The sequence below is a fragment of the Myotis myotis genome, unplaced genomic scaffold (genome assembly GCF_014108235.1).
Source record: "Myotis myotis isolate mMyoMyo1 unplaced genomic scaffold, mMyoMyo1.p scaffold_m19_p_17, whole genome shotgun sequence".
Classification (NCBI taxonomy): Eukaryota; Metazoa; Chordata; class Mammalia; order Chiroptera; family Vespertilionidae; genus Myotis; species Myotis myotis.
The window spans coordinates 30883341-30900663 of NW_023416321.1; the positions used below are offsets into that span (position 1 = coordinate 30883341).

General features: G+C 37.5%; 1 protein-coding gene across 17 annotated transcripts in view; it reads right to left on the reverse strand.

Annotated features, from left to right (window-relative positions):
* The window catches only part of NF1 (neurofibromin 1), a 240759-nt gene that overhangs the window by 135828 nt on the left and 87608 nt on the right, over positions 1–17323 (reverse strand). For 16 of the 17 annotated variants that reach the window (XR_004972868.1, XM_036340624.1, XM_036340626.1 and 13 more), the window contains 5 exons: positions 16330–16464; positions 12522–12635; positions 4580–4659; positions 2891–3014; positions 976–1137 (listed from right to left, as the gene is read on the reverse strand). Coding sequence is in view for 16 of the 17 variants with exons in the window: in XM_036340624.1 (XP_036196517.1) it covers positions 976–1137; positions 2891–3014; positions 4580–4659; positions 12522–12635; positions 16330–16464 (615 nt within the window). In the remaining variant the exon portion in view is untranslated. The remainder of the gene's footprint in view (positions 1–975; positions 1138–2890; positions 3015–4579; positions 4660–12521; positions 12636–16329; positions 16465–17323) is intronic. The other variant, XM_036340622.1, reaches the window with a different exon arrangement.

The following is a 17323-nucleotide window of genomic DNA, read 5'->3' on the forward strand; positions in this document are numbered from 1 at the left end:
CATCTATATATATATAAAAGGCTAATATGCTAAGTGTCTGTCTGACCAGTAGCTATGATGCGCACTGACCACCAGGAGGCAGATGCTCTTGTCAGCGGTGGTTCTCAAGTGACGCACCCAGAAACCAGAGAGGAGGGAGCCTGATTCCTCACAGGGCCGTGCAATTCCACCTTCAGCTGTGGGTTATGTTGTTGTTGGGGCACTGTCAGCCCCGAATCTGGTTTACTGCTCACTTATATTTGTGTTCCACACCCTGTACGACAGCAACTTTACAGAGTGCCCTCTCCCACTCCGGGACCCCTCAGGGAATGTCAGAGAGCCAGTTTCGGCCCCATCCCTGCAGGCCAGACTGAGGGACCCCACCTGCCAGAGGAGGGACCCCACTCGCTCTGGAGACGCCCTTAAAGCCACGACGCCACCCCAGGTGTGACCAGCAGGGAAGGACCTCCACAGGTTGGCTCCAGGGCGTGTCTGGCCCATCTCACCCAGTCCCACCCAACCAGCCACCTTCTAATTAATTTCCTTTCAATGTGCATGAATCTGTGCACTGGGTCACTAGTTTATCTATAATGAAGCAAAATGCTTTCTCTCCCAGTAAATTTGTACTTTTTAAAGTTGGTACAACTTTTAAACTTCTGGGATTTAAATGGTCTTTCTTATGGAGTAGTTTATAATAATTATACCTGTCAGTTATAGCTTGTAAGTGTCAAATACTTGATTAAATACTGTTTTAAACATGATCCCATTTAATCTTTAAACTATTCTGGGGTAGGAATTATTATCATCCCTATTTTAAAACTGAGGAATTGAGCCACAGAGGTTAGGAACTTTTGTCCACCAAGAGCTGTGATAGCACTAGAATCTAAGCAGTTCTCTACCATGCTATATTACCTCATTGAAATTTATCAAAGTTCACTCAGAAGAAAATACAGAGCACAGGTGATGACATGAAAAAGTACAAAAGAAGCTGCTTACCATGGATGAGTTTCCTTTTCCCTTCCGGAGAGAGGCTCCAGCAGTACAAGTACGGAGTAACTCTTCATGATCCATGGGCATTTGACTGGTATTTCCACTTGAAGGAATGTCACATCCTATCCCATAAAGGAACAGAAAGTGACAGGAGCTTCTATCTGCCTGCTAGAAAGAATAAATAAATAAGCCTTTCTGAAGCACTGATAATCAAGAGAAATAAATACTTACTATGCGTTGTCTTCCTTTTTGAGACTACCCTGAAACACCTCTCCTCACTTTAAGGAACATTCACCAGAAACCTAGTAGTACAAATGTTTGCTCAATGTCTTTTTTTTTTTTTTAATATATATTTTATTGATTTTTTACAGAGAGAAAGGGAGAGAGATAGAGAGCTAGAAACATCGATTAGAGAGAAACATCGATCAGCTGCCTCCTGCACATCTCCCGCTGGGGATATGCCCGCAACCCAGGTACATGCCCTTGACTGGAATCGAACCTGGGACCCTTCAGTCCGCAGGCCGACGCTCTATCCACTGAGCCAAACCGGTTTCGGCTGCTCAATGTCTTTGAAATGCCTCTCAGTTTTCCACCCTTGAAATCATCAAAACAGCAGATTCTAGAAGTGCAAATTAACATTTCCCAGTCTTACATGGGCACAAGTAAAATATCAACATGATTTATAAAGATTTTCTCCTATAACATTTTATCATCTGCCATTTCAGAGTAATTAGAAGTTGACTCTTTTGAGATTAAGCTCCTCTGGACCAGTAAGTAATTAACACGGGTATATATGCCAAGTATGTCACAAGAGTGACTGCACTGATTAGATTTACTACTGGATTACTTAATGCTGGATTACTCCGGAGAATTATACCATAGGCAAGGGCATGAAACTATGAAGTCTAATGTTCTTTCTTATTTTAGGAATGTCAGACTCCACTATTTTAACAGAGAAAGATAAGCCAGATGTGAATAAACACAATTCACCATTAGCCCATCTCTAAATAAAGAAAATGTGATAAGCTGCATGGTATACTGAAAAGCATATTAGTCTGTTACATTTAAGATTTCTCATAGCTATGATTCTAGAAAAGGATAAAAATTCAATGAATCCAATACTCCTAAAACTATGCCATAATAGAATTTTTAACTAACTATAGAAACTTTATATTAAAAGAAATTTAAGGCTCTTCTCTATCCCTCAAAACCTGTCACAATGCTTCAAAAGTTCATAATCGAACTTTTCACTCAGCCCCAAGGAAGAAGCTTCCTGATATTTTCAAGAGGTGAAACCTTGATGGCAGGAATGTAAATAAACCTAGATTGTGTGTTTCCTTCAGCTTCTTGATAGATAGCATTCCCTGATCTAGTATAGCCATAAAATCCAAATCTTAGGTATGAACTTTAGAGCAGAGGTAGAATATGCTCTTCAATCTATTTTGGTTATAGCAGCCTCCATTCCTCGTAGGCCTGCCCCCACAGAGACCTGCTTATTCGCTCAATTAGAATTAGTCAGGATTGCAACTCTAAAACCAAAGCCTCAGAATAATATTTTATTTTTCCTACTTCCTCTTTTTTTTAAACTGATTTTAGACAGAGAAGAAAAGAGAAGGGGAGAGAGATAGAAATATCGATGTGAGCAAGAAATATCAATCGGTTGCCTCTCATGTGCACCCTGAATAGGTTATCAAACCCACAACCCCTTGGTGCACAGGACAATGCTCTAATCATCTGAGCCACACCAGCCAGGACCTCAAAATAATTTTTAAATGTTGATTTGTTAGCAATTACTTCCCTTAAACTTTGTGAAGGAGGGAGGAGCTAAGTAGAACTGACTTGGCTAATAAACATTTGCTTAATTTTTTCCCCATTACAATTCCAAACATTCTTCCCTTTTTAAAGATGTCATTTTGCTTACCTTATTTTTAAGAAGAAATTTATTCCTGCAGATCAGAATTTCCCGCAACCATTTGAGAATTTCTGTGCTACTAAGCATTTGATGGCTAGTTAATTTCTTGCAGATGTAAAAAAGCATTTGTGAGCTGCAATAATATGAAGTTCATTGTTATCAGCATTGTCAATAAGTAATACATATAATAATCAGTATGTAATGACATTCTCTCAGAATAGACACAAGTTTAGAGGAGCTTTTTCTCCGTTCTGAGATGTGTTTTAGAGAAATGGTTATCAAAATGTTAACAGTGTGATAATCAAAGGGAATAAATCTACAGATTATATTTTTTTAAAAGTCAAGTACTTCTACACCTCTTATCCCCAAACTCCCAATTATTTTGTCCATGCATCTAATCCTTATGGAGGACTCAAAAAGAAATGACAGACCATGTGCTATACAGCACAGACTGGAGTAAACCCAGTACTCTAGAGCTGCAATACCTTCAAACAACTGCCTACAGACCAAATCAACCCATCATTTGCTGTTGCAAACAAAATTTTAGGGGAAACATGGCCATACCCATTCATCTACATTTGTCTGTGGCCGCTCCAATAGTAGAAATGAATAGTATGACAGAGACTATCTGGCCCACAAAACCTAAAATATTTACTTCCTGGCCCTTTAGAGAAAAAGTTTGCTGATCCCTAGACTGAAGTTGTAATATCCAATGTGGTAGCCACTAGCCAGCCACCACTTACGGCTACTGAGCACTTGAAATGTGGTTTGTTCAAATTAAGATGTGCTCTAAGTGTGACACACATAAAATTTTAAAGACTTTAGTCAAAGATCTCATTAATAACTTTTGTATTGATTACGTAGTGAAGTAATATTTTAGAGGTATATCCTGGATTAAAAATATATTAAAATTAATGTTCCCTGTTTCTTTTTACTTCTTCATGTGGAAGCCGGAAAATTTTGAAGTACATGTGTGGTTCACATTGCATTAGTATGGAAGAGCACTGCTCTTGGTGGAGGACTGAACTCAGCTGCCAAGTGACTTAGTGTACTCACTTCTATGGTAAGATAATGACAAAACCTGAGGCTAAATTTTCCTCAATGTACTCCTTTTTGTGCTCATTAAAAGGTAGTAATTTGCTCTCTGAAATCAATAAAGATATACTTTAAAAAAAAAACTTATGAAAAAGGTAGTAATTTATATAACATAAGAAAGAAATTATAAAATATTGTATGTTTTTACCTTCTAGGCAGATGTTTGTCATTAATTCCCTCATCAAAAACAATGGTTATTAAAAAAACTTACAAAATCATAGTTTATAAAAGCAAACTATTAACATTACAAAATTTTAAAACTCTAAGCTTATAACTGCATACAATTTAAAACACAGTTGTAATTACATAGAAATATGTAATAAAAGAGATTACAACATATATCCGTACTTATGGTTGGGTAATAAAATGTAGCACAATTAAAATTTTTTTTCTACATTGCTGTTACATTGTTCCCAGAGTTAAAACAAGAAATATTCTAACTAATAATTTCAAGTCAAATAACAAACAAAATCATAAAACCTCTGGAGTTATAGGTGAATAAAGTTTTACAATAAATCAAGTACTATAGAGTTAATATTTAAAGACAAGAAATAAATACAAAATAAAATTTTAAATTGAATTAAAAAATAAAAGTCCAAATACCTAATTTCCCAAAATGTTTCTACAGGAGCATCAGGGTTCCACAAATCAATGCTATCTAATTGATGAAGAACCAGCAGAGCCTGAATTTTTAAAAAGAGAAACAAGACTTACTCAAAAAACTTTTGGTAAACGTAACATTGGACTATTTATTTTATAAATGCTAACAAATCAAATTTAATTGTAGCCTCAACATACAGTGTAAGGCAAAAGAGAACTCTGAGAACCCAGATCTCCAGGAAACAAGATACATATGTAAATAAATAACTTTATTTGTATGATTCTTACTTAAAATGGCATACATGCAGGAAGTTACGTGACTGATGAATTCAGAACACCAATATATACATGTAAAAATTGCTTTATAATATGAATAATTTCAATAAGTATCAAAGAATTCTGTGGAACATAAAGTTAATCCTCAAGTAAGAAGAGCTTGCCAAAATTAATGCACACAACAATTATTTTACTTCTAGGCCAAAAGAAAAAGTAATCTTGCCACGAATTCTATTGGAATAGAGCAAAACAGACTTTGCATTTCATAGCAGAGTATTCATTCTAAAATATTTCTTTTTAAAAAATACATATATTTTTATTGATTTCAGGGAGGAAGGGAGAGGAAGATGGAAACATCCATGATGAGAGAGAATCATTGGTCAGCTGCCTTCTGCACGCCCCACACTGGGGATGGAGCCCGCAACCCGGGCATGTGCCCCAACCGGGAATTGAACTGTGACGTCCTGTTTCATAGGTCAATGCTCAACCACTGAGCCACGCCAGCTGGGCTCATCCTAAAATATTTCAATTTGAATTGGAATTTGGCTCACAGAACATTAACAGGAATTAATTAATTAATTAATTAATTAAAAATATACAACTAATATACAAAAAAACTATTATGAAATAAAGCCATCAAAAAGTTTATATAAAGACTCTTCCTTCAGACCAGCCCTACCCTAACTCCACCTCCACAGTGCTTCCCCCAGAGGCACACTGTTGAGCTCTGAACATTTCTTAGTCCTTAGTCTGCATATTTGGCAATTCTTTACTCGGCTCTTACAGCATCTTATTACAATTCCAATGAAACACTGTTTGGAACAAATAATGAGAATTGATTTCTTCTCTTACAGCGGTTCTCAACCTGTGGGCTGCGAACAATGAAAATACATCCTGCATATCAGATATTTACATTACGATTCGTAACAGTAGCAAAATTACAGTTATGAAGTAGCAACGAAAATAATTTTATGGCCCTAACCGGTTTGGCTCAGTGCATAGAGCACCGGCCTGTGGACTGAAGGGTCCCAGGTTCGATTCTGGTCAAGGGCATGTACCTTGGTTGCGGGCACATCCCCAGTGGGAGGTGTGCAGGAGGCAGCTGATGGATGTTTCTCTCTCATCAATGTTTCTAACTCTCTATCCCTCTCCCTTCCTCTCTATAAAAAAATCAATAAAATATATTAAAAAAATAATAAAATAATAATTTTATGGTTGGGGGTCACCACAAGATGAGGAACTGTAGTAAAGGGTCGTGGCACTAGGAAGGTTGAGAACCAGACTTAAAACCAAATCTAGTGCATAAATTGCAAATAGCTGCACTGATAATCTGCCTCAAATCAGTAAAGTTATTTAAATGTCCACCCCTGGACTACTTTATAACTCCAAAAATTATAAATGATTAAAGGTTACACCTCTATTACCTTATCCCTAACATTTTTACTGTCAATACTTTTAAATACATACTGAAAACTGCTATTCAGTGAGAGACTCTTAAAAAATTATGTAATTTATAACTCATATCAAGGAAAAACAGCACAAATTAACATTCAATTTTGTCACTATTGTGCAAAAATTTAATATAATTTACTGACAAAATTTTAAGTGGCAAATTCTCTGTTATTGAATGACAAAATATTTTTTGAAATATTGGGAAAAAATGTTAGCCTTTTACCTGAGTTAATATAATTGTTTTCCTTTTCATGTTCCCTTCTGTTTTTTCGTTTTGACATATATTTTAACAGAGCTATAAACATAGTATACTGATCTGACATTTCATACTTTTCCATATTGCTGGTGAGCTCCATATGTTTTAATGGATATTTAAATGGATAGTTCACCAAATTAAAATATCATTCTCTTATCATTAAATATTAACCCATTCTCTTATTAGTGAATATTTAAAATTCTAATAGCCTCCTGTTATAAACTAGAGGCCTGGTGCACAGATTCATGCACTGGCGGGAGGCATGGCCAGCAGGGATCAGCCCCTGCATTGAGTGTCTGCCCGATGGTGGTCAGTAAGCATCATAGTGACCGGTCAACCAGTCATTCTGGTCGTTCCGCTGTTAGGTCGCTGGGCTTTTATTATATAGGATAAGAGCAGTAAGCATATCTGTGTAGCTCTTTCCTTTTTAAATTGTACTCAGGATTAAAAAATATAGGAAGGGAATTATAAGCACACACACTAAAAAGGCATTTGCATAGCTCCTGCCAAATATTGTCAAATAGCCTTCTAAAAAGAATGCAAGGAATATACTAATTTATAGGACCAACAGCAATGTATACAAATATAAGCATTTTGGTAAAATGAAGTATACAGCTTAAACAATAAAGTAGCAAATCTTAAATGTATAGTGCAATGAATTTTCACAAATGTATATACTCATGTAACCAGTACCTAGCTAAACATTATCAACACCCAGAAGCCTTTTTTACATTCCCTTCCAGTCATTAGGCCTTGACAAAACTAGCCACTTTTTAATTTCTATCACCATAGATTATTTCTGCCTGTTCCTTACAGCATGTTCTCTTTTGTGTTTGTCTGTTTTCTCTCAACATTATGTCTGTGAGACTTGTTCATGCTTTGCACTTAGCAGTTCACTTTTTTCATTGTTGTAATCAGTATAATGAATATAACCAAATATAACCAATTTATTCTACTGTTGATACATTTAAGTTCAATTTTTGACTACTACAAATTATGCTGCTATTAATATTTTTGTATGTCTTTTGGTAAACATATAGATGCAGTTCTGTTGGGTACATACCTGTTGGGTGAAATTGTTAGGTCCTATGTTTAACTTTTTGTTATGAATTTCTAGCTTAATTTTACTATAGTCATAAAAATAATTCTGAATAACTCCTTTAGAATTTGTTGAGACTTCATGCTCAAGATACACTGAATGTTTCATGTGTACTTAAAAAGAAAGTGCAGCCCTGGCTGGCGTGGCTCAGTGGATAGTGTTGGCTGACTCACCGAAGGGTTCAATTCCCAGTCAAGGGCACATACCTCGGTTGCAGGTTCGATCCTGGCCCCAGTACGAGTGTGAAAGGCAACCAACCCAATGTGTCTCGCTTACATCAATGTTTCTCTGCCTTTCTTCTCTCTCTTACCCTCCCTCTCTCCTTTCCACTCTCTATGAAAAACAATGGAAAAAATATCCTCAGGTGAGGATTAAAAAAAAAAAGAAAAAAGAGTTTTTATTGAGTGTATTGCTCTATATATGTCAAATAGGTCTTATTTGATAGTTTTATTGTTCAAATCTTCTATCCCTACTATTTTGCCTGTTTATTCCGTCAGGTGCTGAGAAAGGTATGCTCAAGTACCCCACTGTAACTGGATTTATCTCTCTCTCTCTCTATTTACATGTTATATTTTGAAGCTTTGTTATTAGGTTCATATAGAGTTTATTTCCAGATGAAGTGAACACCTTTGTAATAATGAGATATCCCTCTGTATCTCCAGTTTTTTGGGATATTTTTCTATCCTTGTACTGTCTACCTTCCAATGCCCTTATATTTAAGCTGTTTCTCTTAAAAAGACCACATAATGCCCTAACCGGTTTGGCTCAGTGGATAGAGCGTCAGCCTGCAGACTAAAAGGTCCCGGGTTCGATTCCGGTCAAGGGCATGTGCCTTGGTTGCGCGCACATCCCCAGTAGGGGGTGTGCAGGAGGCGGCTGATCGATGTTTCTCTCTCATCGATGTTCCTAACTCTCTATCCCTCTCCTTTCCTCTCTGTAAAAAAATCAATAAAATATATTTTTTTAAAAAAAGACCACATAGTAAGATTTTTGCACTCTCAGGTATTTACCCAAGAGAAATGAAAGCACATGTCTGCACACAGATTTGTACATACATGTTCCTAGAATCTTTATTTGTAACAACCAAAAAGTAAAAACATGTCCATCAACATGGATAAATTGTGGTACAGCCACACAATGGAACCCTATCTATATATAGAAAACCCTAAAATGCAAATAGACCAAATGGCACAACAACTAAACAACCAGTAGCTATGACGTGTGCTGACCACCAGGGGGCGCATGTGGAACATGGCAGGCATTGGCAGCAGGAGGCAGAGCGCAGAACATGGAGGGTGTCAGCTGCAGTGGGATGGTGGAGCAGGTGAACGGTGGCACCAGACCAAGGCAGGGCGCCAGTCGCTGTCATCAGAGTGAGCCTCTGGTGGTTACTGTAAATTCTTTGCTCCTGCACACCGCTCACACCTGCTGCCACTGGAGCTGCCACTCACACCCGCCGCCAACGCCAGTCCCAATCACTCAGCGCTGTCAGCGGGTACAAGTGGCAGCTGCCGGCCCCAATCACCCCTCAGGGCTTCTCCACCTCCCCCGGCTCCTGAGGGGCAATCAGGGCCAGCAGCCGCCTCTCACACCCGCTGCCGGTGACGGCACCGCTTGCAACTGCTGCCGGCACCGGAGCTGCTGCTCACACCTGCTGCTGGCGCCCAGGGCCAGTCCCGATTGCTCGGCACCGTCAGCAGGTGCGAGGCTGCCGGCAGACAGGGGACCAGGGGCTGTGGCGGGGAATGGGAGGGCCAGGTGGAGGCGCGGAGGATGTGCTGAGACCTGCCCCTATGCCCACCACAGCCTTGAGGCCCACAGTTCCTTTCAAGGTTCACGAATTCGTGCACTGGGCCTCTAGTACAGCAATAAAAAGGAATGAAATTTTTATAAAGGAATGAACTAGTGATACATGCAACATAGATGAATGTCATGATAATCATTCTAAGTTAAAGAAGACAGGGACAGAACCTAGCCACAGAACCTACACAGAACCTAGAGACAGAAGAACTTTGCTGGAGAGAACATGGCAAAAGATCCTGGACAGAAACTGGCCACAGAACCTGGATAGAACATGGCAAGAGAACCTGACTAGAACCTGGTGACTAAACCTGGCTGGAGAACCTGGACAGAACCTGGATGGAGAACCTAGCGAGGGAACATGGCTACAGAACCTGGCTGGAGAACCTAGCAAGAGAACATGGACACAGAACCTGGCTCGAGATCCTAACCAGAACTTCGCTGGAGATCCTAACCAGAACTTCGCTGGAGATCCTGACCAGAACTTGGCTAGAGATCCTGGCTAGGCTGCTGATCAACTGAACGCTGTCTCCGTGTCATCCCTTCTTCGCCGACTCCGTCCACACCTTTGGAGACCCCTGGACCTGCTGGGGTTGGACCCCAGCAGTAATGGACCATGGAACAATTTTGTCTTGGGACATTTGATGAGAATAGTGCCTCAAAGACTAGCCTTTATTAAATTCTGCTGTGATGTCAAAAAAAAAAAAAAAAAAAAAGACAGGAAGAAAGTGCATACTTTATAATTCCATTTATATAAAATGCAAAATAATTTATAGTAACAAAAAGCGGATGAATGGTTACAGAGGGATGCAAGGAAGCAGGCAGGAGGTACAGGAGGGAGGGAAGGAGGGAACAAAAAGGAGCACAAGATAACTTTTAGTAATGATGAATATGTTCACCTACATGGCCATTAACAAGTCAGTAAACTGGTATAATCATCAACAGAATGCTTATCAATTAAAAAAAGGAACTAATACATGAAATAACATGAATATATCTCAAAAACTTGCTGAGTGAAAGAAGCCATGCAAAAAGGAACATATAGTCTAAGATTCCATTCACATGAGCTTCTAGAACTGGCAAGGCTAATGCTATATGATAGAAATCAGACCAGTGATCTCTGGGACAGGGAGTGGGGACACTGACTGGAAAAGACAAGGGGAACTTCTTAGGTGATGAGAAATATTCTAAATCTTCTGATTTTATAATATATAAATCATACCCCAATAAAACTGATTTAAATTAAAACCATATTTAGCAAGTAATATATATCCTATATAATAAAAAGCTAATATGCAAATCGACCGAATGGCAGAATGACCGGTTACTATGACACGCACTGACCACCAAGGGGCAGATGCCCAACGCAGGAAGTGCCCCCTGGTAGTCAGTGTGCTCCCACAGGGGGAGCGCTGCTCAGCCATAAGCTGGGCTCACGGCTGCCCAGCACAGCAGTGGTGGCGGGAGCCTCTCCCACTTCCATGGCAGCGCTAAGGATCCCTCAAGGAATGTCCGACTGCCAGCTTAGTTGGACATCCGCTGAAGGGTCCCAGACTGCAAGAGGGAGCAGGCCAGGCTGAGGGACCCCCCTCTCCCCAGTGCACAAATGTTGTGCACCAGGCCTCTAGTATGTACATATGTGTGTGTGTGTGTGTGTGTGTGTGTGTGTATGTATATATATTTAGAGTCAACTGTATTTACACCCACTATAATGGCTATAAACAAAAAGATAAACAACAAGAAGTACTGGCAAGAAGATACTGGAACCCTCACACATATTGCTGGTGGGGATATAAAAGGACACAGTCACTTTGATAAAGAGTTTGGCCCGGCCGGTATGGCTCGGTTGATTGAGCATTGTGCCAATGCACCAAGAGGTCATAGGTTTGATTCCCAGTCAGGGCACGTGCCCAAGTTGCAGGCTTGATCCCCAGTAGGGGGCATGCAGGAGGCAGTCAACTGATGTTTTCTCTCTCATCAATGTTTCTAACTTTCTCTCCCTCTCCCTTCCCTCTTTCTTAAAAAAGTCAACAAAAACATTTTTTTTAAAAGAGTTTGGCAGTTACTAAAAAAGTTAAACAGAGTTACCATATGAACCAGGAATTCCACTGCTAGCTATATACTTAAGAGATGTATCCAAGAGATCAACCAAAGGACTTATATGCATAAACAATAGACACGAACACTGAAAGGGTAGGGGCATGTGCTGGGGGGTGGGAGTGGCCAGGGAGGGGTCAATGGGGGGGAAAGGAGACATGTGTAATATGTTAAACAATAAATTAAAAAATATCTTTTTTGAAGATTTCTTCCAACCTTAAAAAAAAGAGATGTATCCACACAACTTTTACACAAATTTTCATAGCAGCATTATTCATAATAGTCAAAAAGTAGAACAATCCTAAATGTCCATCAAGTGATGAATAGATGAAAAAAATGTGATATATCCATACAACAAAATATGTGGCAATAAAAAAAATGTAGTGATTCATGCTAAAGTATGGATGAACCTTGAAAACGTTACATTAAATGAAAAGAGGCAGACACTAAAAGCCACATATTATATGATCCTAGTTATATGAAATATCTACAATGAGCAAATCTATAGACAGAAGACAGAGTGGGGTTGCCAGCAGCTGGGATGACAGGGGAATGAGGATTAAATAGTGGAGATGGCCGCACAACGTTATGAGTACACTAAAAACTACCGTGTACACTTTAAAACAGTAAACTTTATGGTAGGCGAATTGTATCTAGATTTAATATATATTTTGAAATTTTAATACATATTTTGAGAGTCAACTACAATGAGAAAATTCTGAGTGTTTTATTAAGCATAAGAATATGCACAATGTATTGCTATGTGTGATATGAAGTAAGTAAATCCCTTCTTTCTCCATGGAGTTAACAATACAGTGTGTAGACAAAAACATATCATCTCCATAAATGACATAGTTCTCTGACAGATGTCCAGAAACTACATCTACCACTCACAGAAACTACATAGCAAAGAAACATCAAGAATGTATATAGTTACAAGAGCCTAGAAATCTTTTTTCCCTTACCTCCATGGCTTCCTGAGCAATCTCTGGCATGTGTGACTGAGGGACCAGTTGGACAAGGCCTGTAATTAATTCTGCTGTACTGCCTTGGGTTTCAGGCCCCTGTTTTCTTGGATTCTGCAAGGGAAAAAAAAGCAATTTTCAATAAAATAACTATTTGACAGTAGCTAAATAGAGGAGGGAATGTAGAGTGACTGTTAATGGATATCAGGTTTCTTCAGGGGGTGATAAAAATGTTCTAGAATTAGATAGTGTAATAGCTACACAACCTGGTATATACTAAAAACTAGTGAATTGTACAATTTTAAATGGTGACTTTTATGGTATTGAATTATATCGCAATAAAAATTATGGAATTTTTTAATAAATCAAAACTGCTTTTGTTAAGCAGTTTCTTAGTCTACATTTATACTTGTTCATTAATGTAAATAATGCCCAGCAAAAAAAAATCCTAATTGAAAGAAAACAAACTAGGTATCAGCTTTTGATAAGAAATCGTTATCAGCAATATAATTTTTTTAGCAACACTACAATGACTAAATCATATATCTCTGGTTTAGAACTTACTGGTTTAGATCTTATAAATGATTGTGATCAAAGGCAAAGAACATGCATGTTGGGTGAGGGCTGCACAAATATCCTGTGCAGCCCTCTTGTCCAGTACAGAGGAGCTATCCAAATTCATACAGGGCTAGATATTTCACACCTCCAGACACCCATACCTCAGTCTCCTTAATTGTGGAAAATCACTGGGTACTACAAAAAGCCAACTGGAGGTGTATATAAATGCAAATGTCTACCTACTTGAAGAGACTAAAAAGCTTCCTAAAACTTGGAAGCATCTAGTTACACTTCAAGAATATATGGTTCAGTAAAGTGAAGCCAGTGCATCTCGTGCCCATATTTGTATTTTGCTAACTACAGATTCTTTCCCCTCATAATGATTAAGGTAAGCCCTCACCCTGGTATGTCTATAATTCAAAATTGTTAGCCTATTTTCTAACATTATATTCAGTCGTTAACCCAATAACATTTATATTTAGTTGTTAATAACCTGATATCAAAGACTTGACAAGTAAAAAAAATGTGTTTCCTACCCTCCAGGAGCATGCAGTCTGGTGAGAAAGAAAAACATCAATAAAATAATCAGACCCATAAGCGTTAGACTGCAAATGAGATGAGAACTATAAAGATACATGCTGCTATGACCACCTGTAACAGGGAAATCTGACAGCATCAGAGAGGCTTCCTGAGGGCAGGGATGATAGCTCAGAATGAGCAGGAATTACTATGTGAAGAAGAGAGGGAAGCATATAGTATGCAGAGGGGACAGCAAGTGTAAGGGTAGATATGAAAGAATGTGGTAAGATGGAGAGAAAAAGCAGGCCATTGTGACTAGAGAAAAAAGAGATACAGAAAAATATGCTAGAATGGCAGGTGGGAGTCAGATTTTGTGTAACCTTGCAGGTCTACTTGGAGTTTGGTCTTTATTCCAAGAGAAATTTCAAGTAAAAGTTTTAAGCTTGGCAGGGAGCATTTGCTTTTTAAAGAGATCACCATAAATTTATTGCAGAAAAATGATTAGAGAGGGGTAGGAGATGATGCAAGCTAAGTAATTAGGAGGCCTGAAAAAATGAGAATAGAGATGGTAGATATGGAAGACAATAACACTGTATTACTTTAAAAATAGCATGATTAAGATCATTTAATAGTTAGTCCTATATTTCTCCTATTTACTAAAATTTAGAATTTTTATATGTAAAATATGAAATAATCAATGAATCACTATTTTAACTTACCTTTGGTTATGCTGAGAAAAGTTGTTTAACCACTAGATGGCAGCAAAGAAAATAATTTCAATTTTAAATGGTCCTTTTGTGCTTGCCAAATTTCAAACTTGGAACATAGCAAGTTTTGTTTAAATTCTTATTCTTTTAACAATAAAATATTTTAAAATAAAATATTTAACACATATGGCACCAATGACTTTAGTGCCTTCTTTGATCCTGAATTTCAGCCATGCAGAAAGAGTAATACTAATATATATTTGACATGCATGATAAAATAACTTGTGCTATATAACAAAAGATAAGGAAAAGAGTATTTCATTACTTTTATAGAGTCTCACTGATAGTCTTTATGAAAAATTTCTTTGCCAAAGTTCTAGCAATTTATTCTTTTAGACTCCCAAATATGAATGGGCTTTTCAATAAGTTCAAAATGTCACTAATCTTTTGAGGAATTCTGTCTCCCTCTCTGTCTTGTTTCTCTCCAGAAAAAAATACTCACATATACCCTTTTCTTTTTTAAAATTCAGGGTGTTCCAAAGAACTCTTGAAACTATGGATATCAAGTAATAAACTCCTATAGTATAGTAATTTGAAAAATATGCCATCAAAATAGAACATACCTTAGAACTTATAAGGCCTACTGTAGAGCAAAGCAATAAGAAGTCTTTCTGGATGCTGCTCTCCAGAGATGGGAGAAACACCACAGAAGTTAAACATGTTATCCTATGAACTTCACAATGTATTACTGTTACAGCTGGGACATTAATAATATTAATGTCAACTATTCTACTAACAGAAATAACAGCTAACATTTGTGCATATTATGCATTTATTATACATTGTTTCTAAAACATAGCATGTTGGATCTCAATCTTCTTAATCTCTCTAAAGTAGGAAGTATTATCATAGCATTTCACATGAGAAAACTAAAGCACTGAGAGGTTAAGTCACCCAAATCACATAGCTTGTCTGTCTCCAGAGCCCATGCTTTTAATCACTTCATGTAACTATCACTCATTTACATCTGCTAGTTCCTAATTATGTTGTGTACCAGACTGATGTTCTCTGGAAACTAATACCATCTGAGGCTATAAGAGTAGAGTTATGACAGTAATTGGGTGCTAACCACACCCATTTTCATCTCTTCCTTCTAATACAGAATTTGTAGGCAAAGCCAGTGATAATAGAAGGCTGACAGGAAGAAAGGAGGACAGAAAAGCTAAATGGTTTGGCAATAGCAATCCTATCCTATATAATAAAAGGCTAATATGCAAATTGTCCCCTCGGGAGTTCAATCGACTGGGAGTTCGACCGCTATGATGTGCGCTGACCACCAGGGGGTGGCATGAAACAAAGGAAGGCCCTGACCGGCCCTGATCGCAGGCCAAGCCTAGGGACCCTACCCGTGCAAGAATTTCATGCACCGAGCCTCTAGTTAAATATTTAAAAAACCAACCAGCCCAGTCAGCGTGGCTCAGTGGTTGAGCCTCAATCTATGAACCAGAGGTCACAGTTCGATTCCTAGTCAAAGAACATGCTCAGGTTGTGGGCTCAATCCCCAGTGTGGGGCATGCAGGAGGCAGCTGATCAATAATTCTCATCATTGATGTTTCTCTCTCTCTTCCCCTCTCCCTTCCTCTCTGAAATCAATAAAAATATATTTTAAAACACAAAACAACCATATAGCTGTAGAAAGCACTCTTATTTATGGTTTGCTTCATTACTTTCACCCCCATCCCAGGATAATGCCTGAATAACATATAATCTGGTAACAGGGTAAGGACAGAAGAGCTTACCAAAATATATTAGTTAACGATAAGGAAAATAAAGAAGAAAAGTAAAACATCTGATCTAATTCTATTAGTATTCTCTATTAAGTTTGTTTTCTTAGTGATATCTTCATGATCAGAAAGGAACAATAAGTGATCTTTAGCTAATAATTATATTTAAGTTCTTGGCATTTCAGTTAAACCAAATTAGGTTAATGTAATAATTCCAAGGTGTTTCATAAAAATACTTACACAAAGCAATAGCTTTGGATCTGCATGAATTAGTTTCACCATGGACAGGAGAAGATACTTATAACTTCTTGTCTCCAGATCTGTAGGTTTTTCTTTAAATTTAAGGCTTGTTACTTTTTCCTTAAACGTAAGACTCTAAAAATAAAAAAAATGACATCATCCTATAAGAATCAGATATTGCTCAAGATGATAGCTATCCAACTTTTTAAATTAAATTATAAAAAAAAGCTTTGAAAAAAATCAAGATATTTTAAACCATTAAATTGTGAAATTAGTAGAAACATTCAATAAGTAAGGTTAACGTTATTCAGCTTTAAAAAAAACAAATTACAATTATTTTTGCAACATTTTGATTATTCTTATATAATCTACCTAATAAAATTTAAGAGAAAATATATTAAAATACTAATAACTTTAGTAGTAGGTTGACTCCTTTGTAAAAAACAATTTCCAAAATGTGAAAAAAATTAGGGATAAAATATTTAGTCTAGACCTTTCAAAATACTTTAAGCAATGCATGTAACAAACATTTATCCTACACAGATAAACACAAATATTTCATAGAATCTTTAACATTATCAACTGGAAGATGCATCATTTATGTACGACAGATGAAAAATCACTGTCAACTGTCAGACATGAGACAAATAAGATGCACTCTCAATTTCAGAGATGTTAAAAACTAAAAGTAAGTGCTTCTTAGAACTGATGAGCTATGCTATATAGGAAACCTCTGTATTTAATAGTTTAACTGAAGTTTGCTTTTTCCTTCAATGGCATTCCCATCTCTCTCAAATTACAGAATACATGTATTTTGTCAGAAGAACAATGATAAAACAGAGAAAGAACTCTCTGAGAAAGATTGATTCATGGAAAATGTCTCTCAAGTACTATTAAACTATTATTTACTTAGTACAGAGATACTATGGTGGATCCTGTGCTGGTACTGTAATTATAGATGATATTCAACCGAAAATACAACAATTATATTCTG